At 44.4% G+C, this 26,410-nt stretch overlaps 2 protein-coding genes across 2 annotated transcripts in view; one reads left to right on the forward strand and one right to left on the reverse strand.

Moving 5' to 3' along the window:
• DCDC2 (doublecortin domain containing 2) overlaps positions 1 to 9,019 on the reverse strand; it is a 57,662-nt gene extending 48,643 nt beyond the window's left edge. The window contains exons 1-2 of the mRNA XM_010211286.2: positions 8,556 to 9,019; positions 4,873 to 4,924 (exon numbers count right to left, since the gene is read on the reverse strand). Of these exons, the coding sequence (XP_010209588.2) occupies positions 4,873 to 4,924; positions 8,556 to 8,848 (345 nt within the window). The 5' untranslated portion in view covers positions 8,849 to 9,019. The remainder of the gene's footprint in view (positions 1 to 4,872; positions 4,925 to 8,555) is intronic.
• A 6,951-nt stretch (positions 9,020 to 15,970) lies between these two features.
• On the forward strand, positions 15,971 to 24,415 carry MRS2 (magnesium transporter MRS2). Its single transcript, XM_088533366.1, has 11 exons — positions 15,971 to 16,139; positions 16,282 to 16,355; positions 17,140 to 17,176; positions 17,762 to 17,874; positions 17,975 to 18,148; positions 18,826 to 18,956; positions 19,622 to 19,738; positions 20,951 to 21,103; positions 22,159 to 22,276; positions 23,035 to 23,148; positions 24,182 to 24,415. Exons 1-11 carry the CDS (start codon positions 15,971 to 15,973, stop codon positions 24,290 to 24,292), a joined length of 1,311 nt encoding a protein of 436 aa, XP_088389492.1. The 3' UTR covers positions 24,293 to 24,415.
• Positions 24,416 to 26,410: the final 1,995 nt, after the last annotated feature.

Genomic DNA, 26,410 nt, shown 5'->3' on the forward strand with positions numbered 1-26,410 from the left:
CAAAACCGAAGGGAAAGGGATGAACACTGCTGTGTCAGTAAAAAGCTTGGACTAGATAAAATTTGCTTGCACCGTCAGGCTGCCTCTCCTCCCTGCTGGTGCTCATGGCTGTTTTTCTTTTCTTTCTCCCTCTCCGCTCTGCCCATCAGCTGCCCTCCCACACACTTCGCACACAAATGCACAGGTATGACATTCTGAGGAGATCAAGGAGGTAGCAAGGCATCAAACCGTCCTTGAAATCCACTGACTGCTAAAGGACCACAATCACCGTTGGCATTTTGGCAAATTAAGCGGCATCCCACCTACTTCCCTGCCCTAGGAATGGGTCAAAGTCTGCCAAAGTCAATGAGCACTGACAATAATGAATCACAGACATCAAGCTAAGAGACGCTGCTGAAACTCCGGCTTCTTGGACACATTTAGAAAATGTTGAGTATCACTGTCACGTGCTTTGCTTCTATCAGAAACCATACTGATATAACCAGCTATACTTTCCATCAGAAACTATGTGGTAGTAAGATGCCATTGCGGTCCTCCCTTGTTCATCCATCTATGCTGATCTGTTCCATAGACAGAACAGGAAAACTTCACCCAGAAGATAATGGGCTTTTGGGCAGTATATTGCAAAGCAAACTTTAAAAAATGGACTATTAGTTCAAGTCTGTAGCTGGGGCACATCAGTGAGTTCCAGTGAAGTGCATTAAAAGCTGTTTTCCATTAGCTGAACATTTGCCCCATTTTTTTTAGTCACTTAGAGGCCTTACAGCAGTAAATTACTAGACTTTAAAATCCAGAAAGTCTATTGAAGTAAACTATTCACAGTACTAGAAATACTATGTGAGATGATTTAGGTCAAGACCCTCATAATTTATGACACAAGTTGCACAGTGACTAAAGACTTTTCTAGTATGTTTTTTGTTTTTAGACTCAAGTCAGATTGATGGTCAGGCCTCACAGGTCAAGACTGTAATTACTTTGTAAGATCATAACAGCATTGTTATTATTGTCATATTTCAACTATTTTTACAACTCTCCTTATTTTAAAGAAAATAAAAAGCCGTTGTGCACAGTTGATACACTGGAGAGAAGCAGAAGTGGAAGCTTTCTTACGTTACCCCACTTAAATGGGGCGCTGCCCTTGCCTTGGCACGCTGGCCCTGCTCTTGGGGAACAGGTAGTGCTTCCCTTCCCAGACCCATCTTTTGCTGGAGACAGAGAAGCATAAAATCAGCTGCTGACATTGCAATGGTATTTGAGTGGTAGAGTTTTTCATCTGTAAATCTATTTAGACAGAAGTAAGGTATCTTCCCAAACTATTCCACTACTGACCCTTTTTACAGGCACCACAACATCTGCATTTCCCCCTCCACACCAAATAAATGTGTACCTGCATACCTAAATAGCAAGCCTCTTGCTCAGGGCTTCCCCCAGGCTCCTCTCAGTATTTGCAGAGCACGCGCAGCCGCACTAGCGGTGGGTGCCCGCAGCACCAGTGGTGTCAGGCAAGGCAGGAGCATCCTGGGGACCCACAGCCACGCGGGATTTGCAAAGCCCCAGATCAGTTTGAAGCAGGGTATAAGAGAAAATGAACACACCGTTTGTCAGGGAGACACTCTCTTCCCAAACGTTAAACCTTGTCGCCTCACAGGGGTGCACATTAAAGAAGAGCTTTAGGCTAGGTCTCGGAATCCATGAAATAAAAAATTATTCCTTAAATTTCTTGCTCTCTGCTCAGGAACCCGTTCCTTGCAAAATAAGACTCGCAGATACAGACTTTTGTATAGAAGAGAAAAAAAAAATATCTGATGATCACTTACTTCATTTTGTCACTCTATGAGAAAAGTGAGAGGAGTTTAGTAAAAAAACTCGTGCTCTATATTTTTTCATCTACTCTTCTTTCTGAATGTAGGTCACTATATTTACACCATGTCTTCAACAGGAATTCTTTCCTGTTTTAGTTTGACACAAGACTTCTGGTTATATAGAGATTTAAAGTAATTGAGATACTGCCTTCAAAGAACAACATTAAAGTACTCTCAAAAGCAGATGTCAAACATTTGGCAGTTTAATACAAAGGAAAACCCACCACTGCATACAGATACACAGTGTATCTGCAGACAGCTACTGCATGCGTTTTTCTTCCTTTTGCCTCTCTCTTCATTAATCAGACTGAGAAATAGATATTTGCAATTGTGATCCTGGTGAGAAACTTAACATTGAGAAACCCTCAGCAGTTGGAAATGCCGAAGCAAGTGTTCTCGTAAACCCAAAATTCATTGCCTTGTGCCTAAGTATGACGACCTTAAACCTTGGCTATGGATTTTTCAAATACTGTGACTGCGCTTTCTGTTTCAAGCCATCAGATCCTTGATAAATCACAGAATCACAGAATGGTTGAGGTTGGAAGGGACCTCCAGAGATCATCTAGTCCAAAACCCCTGCTCCAGCAGGGATACCTAGAGCACGTGGCACAAGGTGGCATCTGGGTGGGTTTGGAAGATCTCCAGAGAAGGAGACTCCACAACCTCTCCAGGCAGAATATAAACAGCATTGCAGAGCACAGAACATCAAAATTACCGTTGCCACCACCAACACAGGATCCACATGTGTCCAAAGCTTGGCCTAGGGCAAGCCAGAGCTAACAGCTTCAGGAGCAAATCCTTCCCCGGGCAAGGAAGAGCCCCTGCTGAGCTCCGAGCGCATGGCTAGCGCTAGGGAATACTGGGGCACGAGGCCATTTGTGCTGTGGTTGCTCCTTCTCGGGGTCTGTTCAGAGAAGGAGCAGCGGGCAGGAGCCCCAGGAGCTCCCTTAAGAGCGGTCACTACTGTCCGAGGCTCCGCTCGGCTGTGGCGTGGCAGAAACCAGGGAAATGCCCCGCGTCCTCGGCCAGCCAGGGGGCCCTGGCCAGTTCTGTCTTGTTCAAAAGATGTTTGAGCGAAACAAAGCAGCAGAGCTCATGAGGGAGGGCTCCGGGAAGCTCCTCTTGCCCAATATGCAGCTGTAAGTAAAGAGAACAACCAGCACTGCTTCCTCAATTCCTCTATTGCATTTCTCCTACCTTGAGAACCTCTAAGGATCTGCAGCAAAATCATCAGCCTTAAAAGTGTCCTTTAAGCAGCAAGTCCTTGTAATTATTATCAGCAGGATATTTGGTAAGGAGCCTACCAGGAAGACAACCGTCTTTTCAGCAAAGCTTATATGGAATTAGTCCCACTACACAACTTTGTTAATGGAAATTGCACAGTACAGTGGCTGCAATCCATTGTATTTTCAGAGACAATCAGAAACAATTTTTCCATGTTCCCTTTTCCTCTTCCTGGATATGCAAGAAACACTTTCCTTTTAACTAAGACATTGCTTTAGCACAAAATTTGATGCAACCTGCATATCCAAGTGTTCAGAAAAATCATAAAGACCAATTTTGTTGTTGTTGTTCAGAATTCTGCTTTATGAGTGGTAAGTTCAGGTAGGTGCATGTATGCAAACTTCTTATCTCAGAAATAATTATAATCTCTTACGTGGATCACAATTCAAACCGAGATGAATTATTCAAATCTTTGTTCACTTTGCAAGCTCATAGTAACTAGAATAAGCAAGATTTATAAATTTGGATGAGAATACACTCAGAACTAGAATTAGGAAATCCTGGAGGGCAAAAATTGGATTTATGAATAAAAGGTAAAATGTGAAAACTTAGTGCATATGTGTAAGTATGTTTCTCCATTTTATATACACCTCAGCAATTGAGTATAATACTGCTGCCTTATCAGAGTTTAATTACTTTTTTAAAAAAATTATTTTCTTTCCTTTGTGAAAAAACAGCCTCAAAACAACAGACATGAATGGCTACACAAAACTATCTCCTACAATGTTCTAGTCAGTAATCAAAAAATCAATTTTACAATAAGCTCAGTTTGTGCTTGCAATAGCAAATCAAATCTCAGAATTCCTGTTGAATTTGATCTTCCTGTTGATGGTGCTCATTAAAAAAGCACATATTACAAAGTTACGACCAATTTTAGCCGTTAATTCTTGAGTCACATCTTATAGCCTCTCAATAAGAGGCAGCAAGGCATCACAGCAAAGGTCATTATGTTATTCATTAAGCCTGTTCAATTTTGAGAGTCTTTTAATGCCTACATCCTAAGACACTATTACACAAACTGTTAACTTGCTGGGAGAATGGCATGAGAGTATAGACCAGAGGGAAAGGAAAAAAACTGGGAGAGGATACTTTTTGTCAGGTAGAAGCTGTAACGTAAATCTTTGTCAATAATCATATCTATTTCTATACAGAATAAAATTGTAAAAATAATGTCTTATGTCCCACACAAATACACACATTAGGTTTTCTGAAACATAAATTTGGAGGTTTATAGACCAGGACTCATACACATTCTCAATCAATCTCAGTTTTCACAGGAAAAAAAAGTATCTGCATGCTTGCACACAAATGAGTTATTCAAACAAAAATATCTTTGCTCTAGAAAAAATACAGTTTTGAAGAAAATTTCACTGCCTAAAATTCACAAAGTTCTCCACTTAAAATCATGTTTTTCATTTCCATCACTTTTTTTTTTTCCTGAATGAAAAAGGGTTTATGAATATCTCCAATGGCAACAACACGAGATTCTCTTTATGGAAAGTTTATCCCTGGACGTGGTGATTTAGAAAGCTGAGATGAAGACAACCAGTTCATCAATGTCAGAACAATCAGAGTAATAATTATTGAAATATTATTTTCAGACTACTAAACAATGTTAATATTTCTGAACATAATAAACACAAAACCCAAGAATTTCAGGCATAAATGCAGAGATGCCACTAATATTGACAGCAAGCTTATTCCTTAAACATTTCAAACATCTTACCTCATTATTGACCTCTGCAGGTTTTTTCTTTGTTTCTCCTATGTCCAAATAGCTGTGGAAGGAAAACAGCATTAATAATTTACAATGGCACTTAATTTACACAAAATATGAATATTCTACCCTTTTTTTTGCTACTTGAAGCTTGGAAAATGTATCATGCCTCACCATAACATAAATAGTGCCTAATGAAAGATTTTAGTGAATGAGGGTAATTGCATTATACCCCAGGACTTGCACAAAAGATGAGGGACAGCTAACTATATGACCTCAAATCTCTGGTGCCTAGAACAGACCCTCAGTAATGCAGTTCCCGCAAAGAAGCTCACAAGCTACCGAGGCAGACCAATAAATCTCAGCACAGCATCAACTTACCAGAGTTTTCAAGGTCATCACCTTGCCCCTTGGCTTCCCACCATAAGCTTCTGATACATTTAAAGCCTTCCTCCATAGCCATGGCTAAGCAGTGGCTTGGCTTGTTTCGCAAAAGGATCTGCACCAGGTGGGTTTCAAGAGGACTCGGACACACCTGAAAACTGCATGTGCTGGTTTTTCACAGTTAGGATGCAACAATGTCATCTTCACCATTATTTTCATGCATGACGAAGCAAAATGCAAGCCTTGACTGGCCCAGAAGTGACCCACAAGCTGCAGAGCAGATATCAGATGGAAGTGACTCTGCTTCCTCGCCACCACTGACGGCCACGTCAGTTGGTCTGCTCATGAACGCCAGCTCTCGGCAGCTGCAGGCAGCTGGAGATGGTCCCAGACCTGCTGTTCTTCCCACATCTGCACTGCTGTTGGAGAAGGCTCCTTGATGAGCGGTTACATCTCTGCAGAGCGGCACCTTTAGCACCTCCTGCCACAGGCCAAATGGGAACACGCAAATGGCCAGGCCAAACAAACAAAAACGCTGTTGCAGCTTCTCCATGTAGAGAGGAGTAAGTTCTCCTGGAACCAAAATACTTACAGACTGCGAGTCTAAAAAGAAAGAAATGCCCAGGGGGGAAAGTGCCTATAGGATGTATGGATGGTTATTGACTTGCGGTCCTTGTTCTGTGGGCGTCTCTGCATTACTCCCAGGAGAACTGTGGAGAGCGACCAAGGAAAAGCAAATCTACACTAAAAGGCTCAAATTCCCTATGTAAAGATCCGGGTCTTCACTCAAGAAATTTTTCACAAACTCAAAAGGTTCAAATACGACCAAAGGCTTATCTTGGGTAAGCACAATGAAAAAATCACTATCTTTAAAAAAGTGTGATGAAAAAAAACACTAATTTTGCCTTCAATACCACAAACTTCTCAAGTTTTTACAGTTTCCGCAGAACTCCATCATTGATAACTGCAGGAACTACAGGATCTCAAACCTCCCTGCACATACACATGCCAAAAACAGCTTGTACGTGCTCAGCGTACTTGTAAATGACAAAACAAGCTAGGAAGCTTATTATATTTTGCTAAAATTTCCCATGGCTTAATCATTCTTCTTTCAATGAAAGTTATTTTTCTAAAAGCAGGATTTGTCAAATGCTAATTACTTTTTTTTTTTAATTAAACATTTCAGCTGTTTATATTGACTACATACTCTCAGAATTACACACCTGCCTTTAAAATGGAGGGCCTGGGATGATTGAGGTTCCTCTCCTACAAGTTAAATCTTGCCTTCTCTGAGGACAGGGAAGAAAAAAGATTCAGTTTTCAGTCTAAGGTGTCTGTGAAGAAACAGATGCACTGCTTGAACTGGAATGCTGGCATCCTCACTTTCTGCTTTTCGATGCTCCCTCCGTGCCCTCACGTTCCCCCTCATTGGGGCCACACGTCTCCATCCCAAAGCTCGGCTTCACCTAGTGCATCACTGCAAACCTCCAACAAGCAGCACTGCAACAACGCTCGAAAAAAGCCGCAAACTTTGTGCAGCTCTAAGATCAGTCGGCCTCTTTATCGATGGAAGCTCTGGTTCCCCTTGGCTGTGACTGTTAGACCCTTTTCTGTGACAGATACACAGACACACGCACTTTGCTCTCACTTTGCTCTGCTCTCGATTCCTTCCAGAAACCCCCCAATTAACCTCCCTTTTCTTCTGACTCTTCTGGACAAGAAGCCTCTCTGATCCCTCTGCATAACGTCTATAATTGAGATAAGAGCAAGACCAACATTAAACCCTTCAGCCTGTCTTAAAATAATGCTGTTAAAACCCTTGTCCAAGTTTACAGCAATCTATAAACACAAACAGAGGAGAATCACAAGTCAGAATATGCAAATACCAAAGACCTTGAGTTAGTCAGTTCATTCTCCTACCCCCCACCTAAAATAGTCTTTTTTTAACAGGGTGCTTTAGGTCACCATTTCTTTAAGTATTCTCTTGGTGGACTTTAAATTCTGAGGTATCTTGTTGTGTGTTAATGACCATAAAACTGTTGATGAAATCACAACAAAAAAAAAGTCTTTTTCACCAAAAATAAACCCACAGAGTCCAATTCTTTACATGATGCACACTACTACCACATGTTTAATAGCTTTTAATAGCCTGTGTGGGGAACATAAAACACATTTAGAGAGGTGAAACATGATTTGCTGACAGCTACTTAACAGCTTCAAGGTGTTCACAGAATCACAGAATTTAATAGCCAAAGGTAGAGTAGATCTTTCTTGGAAGCTGAGCAATGCGTTTGACATGGAAGAGTATACAGAAAGTAGGTTATATTTATCCTGCCATCGTTCTCCCAGCTTTGCCACTTAACTGTGAGACACTTCAATAAATCTTCAGGAACAGATCGTGACACAAGTGGTAAGACTGCTGACAGAAATTCTGCTCATCATTCTGAGAATTTCATCCTGAAACATACCCAGCACTCCTGGAAAATGTAGACTTGACATGATCAAAAGGAGGGAGGTTTTATCATGGGGGGTTTCAACTGCACACAGAAAGGAATCCCTAGTTTTGAGATTTTTTTTTAATCTGTTGCAGGAAAAAAAAAAAAAAAAAAAGGCATGACAAAGACTGAGTGAAATATATGACAAGGCAATCAGGACAGTAGAACTCACTGCCAAAACTAAGGATCATATTCATGAACACTGAGGAAGCAAACACAACAGCCCAAACCTCCTCCACAGCATTTTCCCAGTCACTCCCCAGAAAAATTGAAAGCTTCAGTGGAATTCTTGGCGTCAGGGCAGGAAAAAGAAAGTAATTTGTCATCTTTTAATTAATGGAAGAGACGCAGCAACTCTGATCTTAAAAAGCCTACATGCCTCCCTGAAATAAACAGAATGGATGGAAACCGGAGAGATGGGTAGGATATGCTGGACTTTTCTAAAATAAGCAAGGGAGGAACCATTGGGAATTAAATTCCTAGGCTCGCCAGCTTGACCACAGCACTGTCAACCCTCCACTTTTCTGGGGCCTTCTCCCGAACAGCACCGCATACAGACACCTGCCCCTCAGCCAAGCACACGCATCGCCGCTACACGCCAGCGCGGCAGGGCCTTCAGGTTCAAGGGCTGCTTCTCCTTCACGGTGCCGCAGCAAGGAGCTGGCACCATGCAGCAGATGGCAACAGCAGCCTTTCTGTGGCTATTCCTTCTTTTTATTTTTTCCTTCTTTTTTTCCTTTGCCTTAGCAAAAGCACTCTGCAAATACTGACAGTCGGGCTCCATTTATTTACGTTACCCTCTAGGCAACTCACTTGAGCTTCTTGAAGGCCTCCCTGCCGCCGGCCACATACTGCTCCCCGCTCTGAAGCTCCTGCAGCTGCCGGATGCGGTGCCCGCCGCGGGGGGTGTAGATGTTACGCACGGCTCCGAAGGGCGCCTTCACGCCGCCCGTCACCTCCTTCAGGAAGACCTCGAAGTTGGACACTTTCTTCTCGTTGACGACGATGCGGCGCCCCGGGAAGAAGGGGTCCCCGTTGCGATACACCAGCACGCTCTTCACCATGGGCTGCGAGAGGCACGAGCCCTTGGCGCTGGCGCTGCTCATGCTCGGCGCCCTCGGACCTCCTCACTGCACCTGCACCTGCTTCTCCAGGAGACGGTTCCCGCCTGAGCGCCCCCCTCGCCTCCGCTCGGCCACTGCCCACCCGCTCGGGGCATGAACACCCACGGCGGGGCCTCCGCACCAGGGCCCACCTCCAACAGGGAAAGGAGGGAGCCGGGAGCGGCGGGGAGGGATCTCAGCCTCCCCAGGGCTTCCCCCACGGGCGCTGCTCAGCCTCTGCGGAGCGGCTCCTCCTAGGCAACCCGGCCTCCGTGCTCCGGGCTGCGCGGGCAGGTTAGTGCGGCCGACCCTCGCCGAAAAGCATGGCACGCCAGAGCGCAGCCAGCAGCAACGGGCGATGGTAACCGCGAAGGACTCATAAGCCCCCGGGTCCTTATCCTCGGGTTTTGCCATGGGGAAGGCAGCCTGCCTCTCCCGCCGCTGTTTCCTCCGGAAACCTTATCCCGCTGCGGCGCCGCCTGCCCCTGCCCAGCCAAGCAAGACCTCACGGGCAGCCTTGGCCCGGCCAGCACTAGCGCCGCTCAATTATTCACCAGGGGAAGGAAGGAGAGCAGAGCGCAGGCCCGGCGGCCGGGAGAGGGGCACGGGGAGCCAGGACACAGCAGGAAGCAGCGTGGGGAGCCCACACCTGAGCCGAGGAGCGGGGAAAGACCCCGCTCGCCCTCCTCCTCCAGCAGCAGCACCTCCTCCTCGGCTCGCCCGCCGCCCCGGCCCACGGGGCTCCCGGGGCAGGTGCCAAGCTGGTGCGGCCCCACTGTTGCCACGGTGACCCCAGGGGACCAGGAGCGGGACGGAGGCCGCTGCCAGCCTGCAGGATCATGACATGGTGGCGGGAGGGGCGAAGGGGGCAGCCCCGCCATGAGCCGGAGTAACGGCCGCTCAGGGAGCGCTCCCCCTTCAGACTGCCTGCACTGCCAAAATGTGATGGTAACACAAAGCTGAGCTTCATCGTGCCAGTATTTCGGTAAATTACCTTAGTTATTTGCATCCCTGAAGCAGTAAAAAGCTTTTCCAAGTCCGGTACCTCTTGCTCTCTTATGGATCTGGGATATATTGCAAGAGCTGGTGTCGCCACTGCAGAGCTGACCCAGACATGCGGTTCCCCCTGGCTGACTTCAACTAACCAGATTCGGAGGTGACTTGCTCCGATAAGCCAAGTTCACATTCAAAATACACCATAAACTAAAATCACAAGGATATCCCTGGATACAATTTTATTTTTTACCCCCCCCCCAAAAAAAACGCAGAAAATAGTAGAAATATATTAAACGTGATTCAAAGCTTCAAAGAACATAAAATTAAGTTAGTTTTGCATTCTTTTATGAATAAGTCAGACGCTTCTCGTATTTTGACACAATTTATATTATATAGCATATATAACAAATCAACTGGCATTTTAAGGACTACATGTAATTTCTACCATCATCAGAAGACTTCCATACATGTCACTGAGCAATAGATAATGGTGTCAATCTGACACTTATATTCACCTTAAACTACTGGTGAACAAATGATCCACTTGACACTGCATTTTCCCTGATCATTTTCAGCCAAAGATGATCTCTACATTCTCCAAAGTATGGGGAGTAATTCTGGATACTGCATTACCAAAGTAATAGATTTCATCTGCTCAGACTATTAAAAAAATATAAAAATCAAGCTGGCATGCATCGTAGGGGCTTACATAACAAACAAGTAAGTTTTTCACTCATCTGAACAAATTCTGACTATGAATCAGTTTTCTTCTTCTTGAAAACAGTTAGCCACAGTTGAGATGTGACTTCCAGCTCTACTTTTGAATGCTGTCTGCTTTGCTCTGTCCAGAAAGCTGCATAATGAGATAGAAAGACTTTGACTGCACTGGACCCAGGCCACATCTTGGGTGGCAAAACCTCACAGCAAATGAATGGAAAATGCATTAAAGCCAAACCAAACAGTCCATTTTCCCCAATGCTTCTTGAATGGCCAAAGCTGCTCTGGATGTCCCTATCTGGAATGGTTTAATGTATGATAATCATTATTTTTCTAAACAGATTTCAACAGTTGTCATGGCAGGAATTTTTCCTTTCCTTTTATCTTACCTCCTCTGATGGGAACTCGACCCCCTGCTGTGAGTTACAACAGGGCAGTTAACCATTACAAGAAGAGCAATTTCAGGCTGAGTGAAGTCAAATATGCTACTGTTATTGGTTAACAGTTAAATTTCTCTACTTGCTGCTGCCCTTGTTCCAATGAATAAAAGAGACTACCAAGCACTTTACCATCATCCTATTCAGTACCTTCTAAAACATAGATCTACTGAACTCTGAAATAAAAACGTGTGTTACAAATATGCTTACGTGTAAACAACAAATGTGCTGATGACCTTCATACTGCTCTATGGTCAATATTGATTGTCAATTATCTGCTATTTTTTTGCCAGTTTCTACCACCTTTGCTGATCTTAGGCCACATTTGCAGTAACACAACATCCCTTTACGATGGACTGACACAATAAAATGGATTCAGCGAAAACAAGCTCCCCAGATATCCCAACTGGAGATGACCACTCTGTCTGGCACAAAGCTGAGGCAACCCAACCTCTCCAGTCAGCTTACACCAAAAGCTTTCAGCTTTCCCAAAGCTCTCTGTAGGGATAAAGGGGGACTCCCATAACTTGCAGTCAGTAAAGACCCATGAGGTTGGTGGTTGCCTTCTGCGCTCCCTCCACAAGTGCTGATACTGAAGCAGAATGTCAACAAGCTAGAGATGCTTTAGAGATTCAAGAAATACCAGGGGACTCAGGATCTCAGGAGACCAGGGAAACATGGCTACCTATGCTCTATTTTTCATACTGCACACCAGTAAGTGTGTAACTTTATAACACATGTAATTTAAAGACAACTATTTTTAGGGTGGCATAGAATTAAGCTATTGCATATTTTTTTGCTTATGCACCCTCTTTGTTATTTGTGCTACTTCAAAATACTCTTGGTCTTCACCAAAGTTGGTCCCACTAGTTACAATCACTTCTCTGGACTGCAATAAAATACCCCTTAAAGGGTGGCAGAGCACTGCTAGCCTCAGAACAGCCCAGCACTGGCAGGCGAAATCCCTGTCCCAAACTGGGCATGTATTCCCATTCCTTCTAGGAACTGCAATACAGAATTTCACCCAGTCTCTATCCATACTCTGCTGCCAGCCCCCTTGTTTAGGGGGCTGGGTAGGAACACACTGTGCTCATTTCATCTCTTCTTTGTGTGGACTCCTGAAACAAAAGATGAAGATGGTATAAAAGCCCCAGATTAACCTTTATGCAGTTAACAGCTGCTGCTCTGAAGATTTCATCTTTTAGATTCAACTGGTCACCTTTCTGCTCCCTTACCTTTACCTGTGCTAAAATGAAATCTTACTATTTTCTTACTCTTAAGGTAGCACCTTCAAAGTCACCCCCTGAAAAGCAACCCGGACTGCCCAGCTCCTTTCAGAGCCCTTCCTTTCACAACTTTTCTTCAGAACAAAATGTGCTCTTTAGTATCAGCAGCAGGAACAAAACCAGGCTGTTTCCAATGTATTTTAAAGTCAGCACGCCTCCTGTCTTACCCAAGTATTACCATTTTCTGAAAACTAAGAAAAGCTCACACACTTCAGCCCTTGACAACAGGGCCGTCACCTGTGAGAGAATCAGCTCTTCCAGGCAGCTGCGGCTCCTTTTCCAGCTCTTCCAGGGCTTCCTCTTTCACCCCTGCTGTTATTTCAGTTTTCAAGCAATCCCGTGTCACCTTCTCAACACTAACAAGCCAAGCTGGTGAACTCACTGATACGACCAAGATAAATGCAAAGAGGCACATCATCTCCTTTCATTCCCTAATGTCAGACCTCTCATTTTACTTAACAGGTTGATGCAGCAGATCACGTCAGCCCTGTGTCAGAATCTCACCCTGGACCTGAGGCCATGTAACGAGGAACTATAGGAAGGGTTCCTTTTTTCAGCTATGCCATTCCAGGCAGGAAGGACTTTGCAGCCCATGGAAGGGACACAGGAGCAAGACCCAATGATAGAAAACCACCTGGTTGTGAAGAAAGGAACAAGTCCTACTCCCCATGAAGTTAATGGACCAACAAAACGTACAGAAAGGATAGGGATAAACACAGAGCATAATTTTCAGTTTGTCCTGTGGCATACAGTGCTGAAAATTATACTTAATACATAAACCTCTGTACAGCTCATCGAAAAATCAGACTGAGCAATAGCAGCCACTTTATTCCCAGCTGTGATTCTGGGGTTACCGCACTGTCTGCATTGACAGTTTATAAAGTCCATAATACGAGATGGTTCAACTCCCAAGCACTGTAACTGGAAGAAATAAAACGCTAATCCGATTGTAAATTTTAAAACCTGTGTCAGAGCAATTTCACCTTCTTACACAATTTCCAGATCAAAACTGCGCCTGTTAGCGGGTCTCTTCTACCACAGGTAGCGTTCCCAAGGCAGCTGAGATAATGACACAGGGAAGGGCTGTGGCAAAGCCCTGCGGGCACAAAATGAAGTGGTTCTGCATGCAAAAACACATTGCAGGTGGCCAGCTTTAACAGTGTTCAAAAAGGGTTAAAAAAGATGTTTCATCTAGTCTTGTACATAGTAATAAAAGCAAAGCCATCCTCTCCAGGTAAGGATTTCTCAGTGTGTTTGTTACCTTTGATCAAGGCATCTGAAATTACCAGCTGAATGTTCTTGGTTCTTTCACAGAAAAAAAAAATGACATTAAATATGATTATATATGTTTAAATCTCCCATGGAGTCTTTCTCTCTCTGCAATAGTTCTCTTGTTCAACTACACTTATTCACAAGGCACCAACCTAGTGTTTGGAAGCAAACTTATTTTCTACAGTTAATCTGTTTTCTCTTTTAACATGAACAAAATGGGGCTCTTGTGAGCATTTCTTTTAGAAGAAATAGATAATAGGTTCAGACCTATCTTTGTAAATAAACAGGATTGATTAAATGTATAAATTCTGTTCTCCTTGAACATCAAACACCATACAATGAGAGATAATTTTGTTGACAGTTCGGTATCTCTTTCTGCAGTAATCTGACCTGTAATTTCTCTCAGGTTTCTTTTCATCACAGAATTATAGGGACTTCTCTGGCGATACCTGTGGTTTCATTCCCCTTTGTGCTTTTTCTTTTATGTCTGTGCTTATTTGGTGCGTCTGCTTTTTCTCTTCCAAACACCCTGGTTAGATCAGATCAATCCCTCACTCCGCATCGCCATGCAGGTGTTACTGGAAACGAGCAGTTCACATAACTCAGCCTTTCCAACAGCCTGTTTGGGATGGCAAGGAAGTTGGGGAGGATCCACCTCTTCATTTTGGCTGAATGAAAAACAGCCGTCGTGCCCATTTGTGTCCTCCAGGTGCCGTTTGTTCGTTTGTTTTCTAAATTCTCAACAAGCAGCAGATGGGGTAGAGCCATTATTTTTTGACGAAACACACCACAGTGCCCCCAAAGCCTGGCACTGCAGGAGACACCGCATACATGACACAGGAACACAGCGGCAGCAACGAGCATCTCCCTGGCCCTGTAGAGCTGTGAGGGCGAGACGGCCGCTCGGGATCTCTCCTGTGCGCAGCAGGACTGAGGCAGACACAGAACCTGTGCTGCACAGCCAGCACTGGCTCTGGTTCGGATCAGCGTCTAGCCTTCATCTCTAAAGATCCAGGTGATATTTGGCTATTGTCTGCCCTTCCTAATAGGCCTTTAACTGTGCAACACAGCTATAATAAAGTAAGTTACCATTATTTATTCGTGTGATGGCCTATTCGCTAACGGGAATCACAGGAAAACTCACACCCATACATATTTGGTATGAAATTACAGCACCTTCCCTCCAGTGCTTCTATTGTGTAAGCAACCTGGAAAATGGATAAAGGAAAATAAATAGCCTGGTATCTTTTCCCATTTTTACTGACGGACCTGAAACATCAGATGTGTTTGGCTTACTGCAAATCCATCCATGCAGATTTCTGGCACATGCTCTTCGGATGCTCCCATAGCTTTGCCCTTCCAAACGCACAAAGCCAACATACGTTGCAGGCAGTTGCCAAGAGCAGCGTGTGCAAGTTTCCTGCTCTCCCACATTATTTTCAGCGCTCTCTGGTGTCTCCACATTTTATTTTAAGTAGCTCTAACAGCCAAGAGTATTAAATTGTCTTGCAGATACTGCCACCTGCTGTGACTAAAGAAAACTAAAATTGGATCGTTCCAGTAGATTTCAGCCTCAAAAAAAAAAAAAAAAAAAAAAAAAAACAGGCCAAAACTTGCATTCAGGCATGTTCACCATAAAACTGAAAAGCTACTGGCTTCAGTCTACACATAAGCATTGGATATAACCACTAAAGTTTGTTTTTTTTTTTTTCCCCATGACCTCCTTGCAAATTACTTATCCTCACACAAACCACATCTAAACCATCATTCCGACTCAGGAGCCCACTTCGTGCAGACCTCTTGGCGTATGCACACACATGCAAACCCACAGAAGACGTGGTGAAACGTGGGCTCGCAGGGTAAAAAGGACGAGCCCGGGTCTGCTCCTTCGGCTCAGAGCAGCCAAGAGCGCGATTTGGCCGCAAAACTCCACCTGTCTCGAGACAGGATTTATCTGGGAAAACGCAGCCCCCGCCCGGATTTACGACTTTGTCCCCAGCACTCGAGTGAGGCCCACTTGGCCGATGCCTCTGCTGCTCAGCTCGGAGCGGCCGCTTTGCCTTCGCCCTGATTTGCACCCGGCAAAGAAGAGGAAATCCCACAGTCTGCATTAATCTTGGGGAAAAAAAAAAGAGAGAGAGAGAGAAAAAATAAAAGAGAGAGAGAGAGAAAAGGGGAGAGTTGGGGAGAGAAAAAGCGATATAGAGGCAAAACCTCGGCCGGGCGGCAGAGCAGGCAGAACCCGGCCTGGCAGCCAGGAAGAGCCCCCTGCGCTCGCCCGGCCCAAGCGGGGCTTGTGCGTCCCGGCCCGGCCCAGCGCAGCTGCTCCTCCCCGCGGTGGCGGCGCCTGCGCGCCGTGCCGCGCCGTGCCGGGCCGCGCCGTGCCGCGCCGTGCCGGGCCGGGCCGTGCGGCGCTCATGGCGTGCGCGCCGCTGCTGCGCGCCGCGCTGCGCTCGCTGGGCCGCCGCGGCTGCTGCTGCTGGCCGGGCGGCGGCGGGGGCCGCCCGCGGGCCGCCATGGGGCCGCCGCCGGGCGGGGGCCGGGCCGCGGCGCTGCCGCAGTGCGCGCGGGGGCTGCGCGGCGCGGGTAGGCGCCGCCGCGGGCCGCGGTGGCGGGAGGCGGCGGGGCGGGGGCGCGGAGCGTGGCGGAGCGTTGCGGGGCGTTGCGGGGCGTTGCGGAGCGTTGCCGCTGAGGCGCCGCCGCTGAAGTGCCGCGTGTCGCTCCGCAGGGCGCCTCGGGCAGCGCGCCGCGGCGGAGGCCTCGCAGGCCACCCTGGCCAGCGTGTCCCCGCTCTTCGCCGTGGTGAGTACCGGGCCTGCGGGGCCCGCGCCCGCAGTCGTTCTCGGTGCCCGAAATGTCGTGAGGTCGAGGGCTGCCGCTTGTCCCCAGGGCCGCTTAAGCCGCTGTTGTGCAGCCCCACGCGCCGAGCTCGAGTGTTGCCCTGCCCTGGTGCAAGGCCACGTCTGCAGGGGCTTTGGAGCGCCTCGAGCGCCGCAGGTCGAAGGGCGCTCGTTAAACTTGAACTCTGTATCCTCACGTTGCAGCATTTGTATGCCATGGTGCCTGCAATTCTAAGCAAACATAGGTCTCTGGGGAAAAAAATAAATTATTTTAAAATTCCCTATTAGATGGAGCCTGGAAGCCATCTGGGAAGGTGAGAGTGTAGGGAGGAAGGGATCAGGCCTTGAATATAGATGTGCTGTTCAAAAGCAAGATCCATCTCTGCAAGCAGGCCCTTGTGGCCGTGTAACTCCTGGCTCTAGTGGAAAGCACACTCAGTTCCAAACTGCCATCTCTAAAAGTAAGCGATATGGAAGGAAAATGTGCCAAAGCAAGTTTAATTCTCTGCAAACGACTTTCCTCCCAAGGGTTGGGGTATGAACCAGTGGGTTTGGTTGGTGTATGGTTGAACACAGTGAAATATATGGCAACTCAGTGCGTAATTTGCATTAGCTAGGGTAAACTGTGAAGAGAGGGCATAAACGTTTTCTGTATTTGCCAAGTAAGTGGAATTTCATCTGCTTGTTTGTTTTTTAACTTTCATAGTAGCTATGTGAAAAAGTTGTGTTTTTTTTCTCTCCTTTAGATGAAGTTTGACAAAGAAGGAAATACTAGCTATTTTGGTAAGTAGGAAATTTGTAGTTGAGATGCGTTTGGTTTTTTTTTATCTTTTTATCATGCCCACTATAGAAAAGCCTTATTGGGAGTCTACCTTGGATAGAAATGTATGTTTGTGATGTTGACTGTATTTATTAGCCTGGGATGTTGTAGTATTTTCTGTGTTGCTCTCACATATGGATTTTCCTAGTATCTTTATCATTGCAATATTTATATCCTTTTAAGTAATACACTGAAAATTGTGAATACCATGTATCACATGAAGATCCCCTTTACTATTCTCTTTCCTTTTCAACCATGCTACTTTCCCTTCCTAGCACATCACTGCAGAATTGTGTGTCGTCTCATACGAGCCACGTGGCTTCTGAGGTGAAATTAATTGCAGTGGCAAATTCTTTCACTTATACCCATAATTTTCTCTTCCTGCTCAATAAATAATCTTTAAGATTATTAAAAGATTTCATTGAGGAATCAATGGCAGCAAAATTGTTTTAAAGAGTGATTTGGGGCGGGGGGGCACTAAGTAACAAACTAAAATACAACTCTGCCTTTTCTCAAACTGTTTTCAATTAAAAATGTTTTCATGATAGAAAAAAAGAAAACAGAATTGTACCAGGAGTTGGATCTTCAAGCTCGAGATCTACGATTTCAACACCAGATGAGCATTACAAGTAGGAACAACAGGATCATCATGAGGATGGAGGTAATTTTTCCCCATAAGCTCATGTAAACTTGAACCATATCCTGTCCATGCATGCACAGTTTCTTAGGTGTTTTTGTTGGCCTTGCACTGTCTCTTTCAGTTCTTGAAGGCTGTCATAACACCAGAGTTTCTTCTGATACTGGATTATCGTAACTTAAATCTGGAACACTGGCTCTTCAACGAACTAGCGGCCCAGCTAGCTGGGGGGGGCCAGCTGGTCACGTATTCCCTGCCCTTCGAATTCCGAGCCATAGAAGCCATCCTGCAGTACTGGGTGAGCGCTCTGCTTTCCAATTCAGTTTCCATGGAGTTGTTGCTTCATAGAAAGGACAGTATGGTTTTCTTCCTATGTTAGTTTATATACATATGCGTGTGTTTGTCTGTATTCCAGATTTATATTAGTTTTCGAGGGGAGGGTTGGCTTCCATTGCTTAATTTTTATCGTTTTTGTGTGTCTGTTTGCATTCCTTTCCTGGAAAAAGTGCTAACTGGAAGGATTATTGTTGGAACAATTTTAGTAAGGATATGATGCCTTCACCATCATTTGGAAAACTTAGAATCAAGTCAAGGTATTTTTGTAAAGATGTGCTACAGCTGACAAGATATGCAGGAATGCTGAGGTTTTTTCTTATCTTAGGCATAAAATCAGGTAAAAGTTCTAACTAATAGGAATATAACTTTTTCTGATAAATAGATTGTCAGCCATATCTCTGTGTTTATCAGGTTTCAATTCAGGGCGAGTAATTTTTATAAAATACTACATTTTGTAAGTGGTACAAATACTTCATCCTGTAAGTCGTATCTATATAGCAAGTATTTCCAGCGCACTGGAAAGCACATTGCATTAACTGCCCATTACTGTGAGTTCTGTGTTCAGAGTCAGGAGTCACTTGCCCAAGCCATTCTACAGGGATTGCTTTAATTCTTATGAAGGATCATGTTGTTATCTAGATCAGCAAACTGCAGGGGAGACTTAACACTTTGCAGCCTCAGATCCTTGAGACTCTGGAAGCTCTAGTGGACCCCAAGGTTTTGTCTGTGGATAGGAGTAAACTACACGTTCTCCTGCAAAATGGCAAGAGGTAAATAAGAATAAGCTGTGAAGAGAATAGAAGATGACCATAGAATGTTATATGCAGTTAAATGTTACAAAATGATATTTATTATAAATATCCTAGAGTAATGCAATGCTGGGTTGTGCATCTAATTTATAAATGAAAAATCAATATATGGTATGGGAGGAGAAAAAAAAAAAAGTGGAATCTATTCTGAGTTGTGAGAAATACAGTCAAACACCTTAAACAGCATCTAGTAGAACCAAGTAAGATCTAATAGACCAACATAGCATCACTAAAATGTTTGGTGTAATATAAAGCAAGGCTACCTGCTGGATATGCTCTTTAAGATTAGCAGTGCTAATACATTAGTACCTTCAGGTGTTGTGCACTGCCCTGTCAGAGTCCATGTGTGCTCCCTACATGCTCGTGGAGCGCTGGCGTTTTCCCACGTAGGAATATGTCAGGAAACCACAGCTGGACACTTTTCAGTGCGTGCCTGCAGACTGCCAGGTGGCGGCCACTGCTGAACGGGGGCTCTGTAGGGAGCTTTTCTGAGGAACATTCAGAACCCTCCAGAGAATCCTCCTGGTGACTCATTCTGGAGAGGGTTCTGGCAAACTCGATTTAAGATAGCCTTTGTGCACAGGTGTCCCTGGGATTACTTGACCTCTTGCCTGTTCTTTCTTCAGCTTATCAGAACTGGAAACAGACCTTAAAGTTTTCAAAGAAACAATTCTGGAGATCTTAGATGAAGAAGAATTAATAGAAGAGCTCTGTTTAACTAAATGGACTGATCCACAAGTATTGTATGTACCTTATGAAAACACAGAATCTTTAAAGTGCATTTTTGTCCAAGTACAGGTCAAATACTAAACTGGATGTCCCCCTCCAAAAAGTAGAGAGAAAACAAACTACTTGTTCTTAAAGCACTAATGCTTTGCCACTTTAGAAATGGTCACATCTCTGTCATTCTGGAATGGGACAATAGTAGCACTGTTTATATCATGCAATTTCAAACTGTGTAGCAGACCAGCTCATCCCCTAGTATGCAATGGGATAGACATGGGGTGGTAGAGGGAGGAAAAAACAGAAAAAAAAGAGGGAAAAGCACACTTTGGAGGGAGAGTTTTCCTCAGTTTCACAAACAGGACAAAGAAAGAGTTTTGAAAATTTGTCCCAAATAGGTCAAGGTCAGGTCCTTTCTTCTTTAGAAGTGTTCTGAACCCTTGCTCCTAGACTTCTGTTCAGTAGCAGAGCTTTTAGGAGAGAGGCCTCAGAGCAGTCCTCTTGATACTGTTTTTGCACAAGTGTGTCTAGAGAGCGACAGTTCAGGAAAAGGGTATGTGCAAAAATAGTCCTATCTCAGCCTCTCAAGTTCAGATGAAGGATCACACGCTGCAGCAGCACTGGTCTAACAAAACTAAAAAGCTAAAAAGATCATGCATCAGATCCTAATAGGTTCTGGTCCCTCCAGGAAGAAGAGTCTCTTGAACTGCATTTCAGAGACGCTTTGGCACTTAACTTTCAGGTTGCTTCATGCTCCCAAAACGTTTTGTAGTTAGTTATTGCGTAGAGATGAAGTGCGTTATAACTAAATCATTTTATTATATACCTGCAACATAGACCTCACTATGTTCTTGTTTGTCAACTTAAGACTTCCACTACTTTCGAGTATCAAGGACTTAAACATTTCCTTTCAAGAATGTGAGCACTTCAGTTTCATACCATCTGAAAAACCTTGATTTGTGCTGTTGTGCATATCTTAAGAATATCAAATCCTAACAACTGTAACTAAAATAACTGACTAACCGTGCTGGTCAGATGATTAAAAAATGGAAAAAGTGTGCCTTTTCTTTCATGCCCTTGGAGATTCCTCACCTAAAAGATTGGGTTTTTTGGGTCAGGCAACACTTCTACTTGGTGTTCCCAAGGGCTCCTTCACAGGCTTTGTCTTAATGCAGCAGTAGTGCCCCTGCCTATAATGTGTACCTAACGAGAATAAAAATTGTTGCTCGTAGTGAGGAGAGCACATCTGGGATTGACCATGCAGAGGAAATGGAGCTGCTGCTGGAGAACTATTATAGACAAGCAGAAGATCTTGCAAATGAAGCTCGTGAGCTCAGAGTATTGATAGATGACTCGGAAAGCGTAATCTTCATGAACCTGGACAGGTCAGCTATCTTAGCTGTGGCACTGCTAAACGCTGAGCAGAATCTAATGCTGCCTGTTCTTTTCAAAGCCCTGCCTGTGAGAAGAGTGGGGGAATGCCACCTTTGTGAGGGTTGCAGCGGGCTTGGGTTGTGCTTTTGCGTCAGGGAACTGGACAAAACAACGCAACAAAACACCTTATTATGCAGCAGGAGGAACCCATCTTTTTCTAAATCCCTCTGGGAAGCTTCTCACTAAAGGAAATGGCTCAAATGTAGAGGGGAAATAAAATCCTTACCTAGGAAAGTCTGCTCCCAATTTTTCAAAAAGATTTTGGCAAAGCTACTTCTGTATTGGTACAAGCTGCATTACCGCCCTGTGCCATGGTACAAGATGAAATAATTTTAGAACAAAGATCTTTTTTCTGTGTGCTATAATTTTCAGTAGTAGTCTGTTTTGTTACTGAAAAGTAACTCGTATGTGCAAGGACATGCCACCATCCCTGAGAGGTCACTGTTTAATATTCTTTCTCCGCTTTACTGGGGAGTTATCTGTAGGAGCAATTGGCAGATGCTGCATCAGGAAGCCACAAAAAATGCTTTTTGGGAAGAACTGAATGTGGAGTTCTCCAAAACAGGCTGAAGTTTATAGTCTGCAGTATTTACCATCTTTGCTTCTTTGTAAGTGCACTTGCCAGGTAACAGTAAATTTTTGTTGTTTGTGAATACTGGTATACAAATGCCAGCCACTTTGTGATGAAAGAGCACACCTTTCCGTGGAGTTTACTGTTACTCTCTGCATTTACCCTCAAGAAGTGAGAGAGACCCGAAAGTCTGCTGATGATTGTGCAGAACCTGCTCCCTTAGAGGTTGCTCCCTGATGCAGCACTTCCAAAAATGAAAGCCTCTTCACACTGTTATTTCCCCACTTCTGTTACTGCGCTTCTGTGTTGCAGTACTGCAGAATGACTTGCTTTCATCTCACTAATCTGTTTTAGTGCATGCTCTGTGGAGCTTGAGACTTTAAGCAGCAGATAAATGTTTGGATTCCTCTTACAGATGTTTTTCCCCTTCTTTAGCCACCGAAATGTGATGATGAGACTGAACTTGCAGCTGACGATGGGAACTTTCTCTCTTTCCCTCTTTGGACTAATAGGAGTTGCATTTGGTATGAACTTGGAGTCATCTCTTGAAGAAGTAAGGAATTAGTGCTGCTTTTTTCCAGTGACAGAAAATGGGTCTGTTCTTATAGTGCATTTTGCATTCGGTACAACTCTATTCTTTTCATAGGTAGAACACCAGATTTATATTCATGTGTAAAGTAGGCTAATTCAGTCTAGATTCAATTCAGATTCAAGCATTAGTGTGATCACTGTCTTTTGTACCAGATTACTTTAATCAGAGAGCATTGCAGGCTTTTTTTTTTTTTTTGTCTGTGTGATGTTCCAGGAGAGAAAATAGGAAAGACAGAACTGTGGCTCAGTAAGGACAAAGCAGGGTTTGGGATTGTTTAATGACCATTGGAGCTTCTGAAGAGCCCCGCTCTGTCTTTTGGAGACAAGGTTTTAAAGCAGGCAGCGCTTGGGGGATCCATGCACAGCGGAGGAACTGTTGTTTCTTAATTACATGAATATGCCCAGACCTGTGGGAAGCATTTGCAGTTATATGTCCTACTTTAAAAAAAAAAAAAAAAAAAAAAGACTTCTTCTTTTCATAATCCAAAAAGTAGAAAGGTTGAATTTCTAAATTGCAAAAGGAGCAAGGAGAGGAAAAGAAAACGGTATGGGACAATAGTTCAGGTGATTTCCAGGTTGAACTTGGCTGTTGCTGGTAGAGAGCGTATCGCTTCCCTCGCATAAAGGAGAGCTGAAGCAAGGATGGATCACGCAGAGTCTTTTGACAATACCCTCTCCAAGAGAGGCTTGCATGACTAACAGGAGGCGTTCTCTTGCCAGGACCCCCGCCTATTCTGGCTGGTGACGGGCATTATGTTCCTGGGAAGCGGTCTGATCTGGCGGCGCTTGCTCTCCTTCCTCGGGCGGCACCTGGAGCCTCCGCTGCCTCCTCATGTACGTACCCCGGCCGCAGGCTCCGAGTGCAGGGCCCCTCTCGTGCAGGGAGCGAGCAGCCACGGAGGAAAGTGCCACCGAGCACGGGGAACGCGGCCCCTGTTGCTTGACTTGGCAGTGCAAAAGGTTCTCCCTGGCTGGATTCAGCGAGGACCAGCGCTCCACACTGCTGTGTGTGACATACTTGAGCTCTTAGGTAGCACTTGCTGTTGCTAGAAGCAAGGCAGCAGCGTGTGCCTGGGGAAGTTCCTTCCTTATTTTCTCCTGGCCACCCAAAGGAAGCTGAGGCTGATGAGAAAAGGAGCTCGCGCTCTCAGCAGCTGTAGCAGTCTGATCAGAGTGAGGGGTCTCATGGGGTCCTCCCCTTCTGTTCCCACTCATCTACTAACTCTGAGTCAATGGTCCTCTCCGATGAAAGGAAAGCAAAGGGAAAAGGAAGACGGGGCTGGGTATTAGCTGCAACATCTCATGCTGGAGAGTGATGTGGTTGTGCCTTGCCCTGCAATCAGAAGGCTACAGTAGCTCTTCCTGTGCATGCCAGCTGCCTTTGGCCCTGATGCTGATGGTATTACAGGATCGTATGCCAAGCTGTAAGAAAAATTCCAGAATGACTGTCTTCAGCTTAGCAAGAGTTTGTATGAGTCATTTTCCTAATTCAGTGCCTTTTCTTAGCATATTTTATAGGATTGTACTAGCTGGCTTGCCTACACTCTGCACTCCTGTAGTTATAGAACTATCAACATATTCAAAATTAACTTCCTTCAAGTTTCCAAAGAAAGAGAGACTCAAATTCCTGTCCTATCTTGCCACTGAGAGGCAGACAGAAGTAATTTGTTGTCTGCTACCTATCGCTACAATTTATTGGATTATGCTTATGTGTCACTCAAGAACAACTCTAGTACATACTGACTTGCGTGGAAAAAGCTCCTTTTACAAAATAACAAAAAAAAGGATCATTGTGAAGCTTGATTTCCTTCTGCTGCACATAGAATATCTTCTCATATAATTACAGGCTGTTTTGCTTCCTGCCTAGGTTCCTGCAATTTTGAAAAAGACCCAGCCAGCAGCTTCAAGAATGGAGATAAAGAGTGACCTTAAAGCAGAGACATTGGGACTGAGCAGAAGCACGCTGCCAAACAACTAGAACAGCAGGAATGAGAGACTTTTCTTGTTACAGGGTGGACTTGGGACACTTTCTCTACTTGCTTCGCTACTAAAAACCTTGAGAAGTTCTAAATTTAAGTTAATATGTTTTTTGTGCCAAAAAGCTATGGTGAGATTTTAATGTCCACACACAAAAGGAGAGAAGCAACAGGCACTAGTGCAAAGCTTTCCACCACAGCCTCGTGTCTGACCCTGTGTATGTTCCATTGTATTTTTTTGTCCACACATCACACATGCGTACTCATTTGAGGCATTCTCATGTCAAGCTTTCCTATCAAATAATGACTTTTCTTAGAAAAGATAAGAATTCTCAGCATAAAGGACTAAGCATTCATCAATAGAGTTATTTGTATTCAGATAACCAGAACTATCTGGGCAGGAGCTGCATCAGCAATCTGACTTCAAAGAAAAATCTGCCCCTTTTCTTGGATTTTCAAGCCCTACTTAATTGCAGAGAACAGATTTTCAAAAGCAAAAAGCATATTTCTGTCTCTTGTGAAGCACCACCTCCAAATTAGCTGCAGCCAGAAATAACTAGCTTAATACTGCTCCCTTAAAATAGGAGAAACCATTTCTTTGAGATGCAGTTACTTACGTGAGGTTGTCCCTGACAACTCACTGAGGCCCAAACTGTATTCAGTTTTGATAACCAGAAAAGCTGGCCCATTCCTAAGGCAGATTTGTGCCTGCCTGCCCTGTTTGTACATACCTTGTTAGAGCTGCAGCTTAACAATTCCTTCTGTTGTTAAAAGGAGTGATTCAAACCTTGTTTTAAAATAATAATAAAACACTGTGGGGCTTCTCCCAAGGTGGGGTCTGCTTTCTCACGTTTCTCTTTAACCATGAAAGTACAAGACAAGGGTGGACTAGACAGCCCTCGAGCAAGTTGGGGATAAAGCTACGCGGCTCAAGGCCTGGGCAGCAGCAGCAGGGTGAGGCAGGGGGTGTGCAAGCTGGTGCTGCTCCTGTGAGGGACTGAAGGAAAGGGTTAAGTTTCTTCCTTTGGATTTACTTACCCTTGAATTTTGAGGCCTTGATTGTCTGCTGACTTCTCTTGGTGTAGAGAAGAAGTAAGAAAACTTCCAAGTCAGGTCACAAGATTCAAATCTTTGGGCCTTTTTTTTTTTTTTTTTTTTAAACCTCTGTTTAACAAACCATAAATAGTTCCCTAGGTGCCACCAGATAAGCCACTGCACTTAAGAGGGGTGAAAAGACAAAAAATTGTAGCTGTGAACATTTTGACTCAGGCCTGACAGAAAAAAAGTGGAAATGAAAGGGGACAGAAACTAGTATTATACAGATGTGTAATCTTAGTATGGTTAAAATGTTGTACTGAATTATTGCCAAACCGCTGTTCTTGCTTCAGATGTGACTTCAACTATAGGTATAAAAGGTGCAGGATGGTGAGAAAAATAAAGGGGGGTTGTAATGTTTTTCTTCTGAACGTGTAGTTGAACTCTGGCAGGCTCTGTGCTTGGCAAGTAGAGATGTGAGCAACAGAGGAGCAGAGCAGTGTAGTGGAGGGCGCAGCGGCCCATGTACCTGGGCTCAGACATGAGTGACGAGACCCAGGCGCTGATGCTTCCAGACGGGCCGGGCCTGAAAGGGGGTGGTGCAGCTGCATGGGGAGTTTCACTGATGCTTCCCACCATGTCTTGTGCACAGATGGAGGTTTCTGTGAAGTGTATCACCTGTTCTCTATACATAACTAACTAAAAGCACAATAAAAACACTTAGAGAAGACACTAGTTCTTTTCCGAGCCTGCCTTTCTCCCCACAGACATATGCAAGTGGTTAATGGTTTTCTTCCTAGGAACCGAAATGCATTCCTGTGGAATAAAATAATTCTGAGGTCAACCAGGGAAAAAATCTAGTGGAGGCCATATATTAAGAATGGACTTGATACCGAAAATACCACTACCAGCAATTTCTATTTAGAAAAAGAAAGCTTTTCAGTATGCCCTTATAAATACAGAGCTGGTTTTGCCTCACACCACTTTCACAGGTTAGTAAGCTAAGTACTATGCACCCAATTTTTTTCTTTTTTTTTCAGGAAGTTTAGATTTCTCAGGTTTTTTAGTGTTATTATTTGGGCAGG

Source organism: Tinamus guttatus, unplaced genomic scaffold (genome assembly GCF_059628265.1).
Source record: "Tinamus guttatus ecotype Peru unplaced genomic scaffold, ASM5962826v1 Tinamus_guttatus_pri_ptg000497l, whole genome shotgun sequence".
Taxonomy (NCBI): domain Eukaryota; kingdom Metazoa; phylum Chordata; class Aves; order Tinamiformes; family Tinamidae; genus Tinamus; species Tinamus guttatus.

Bases quoted from the DNA above. Each gene is read 5' to 3' on its own strand.
- MRS2 (XM_088533366.1), top strand. From the start codon at position 15,971: ATGGCGTGCGCGCCGCTGCTGCGCGCCGCGCTGCGCTCGCTGGGCCGC. The intron at 18,957-19,621 runs GTAAATAAGAAT...TTCTTTCTTCAG, and splicing joins CTCCTGCAAAATGGCAAGAG to CTTATCAGAACTGGAAACAG. The intron at 22,277-23,034 runs GTAAGGAATTAG...TTCTCTTGCCAG, and splicing joins TGGAGTCATCTCTTGAAGAA to GACCCCCGCCTATTCTGGCT.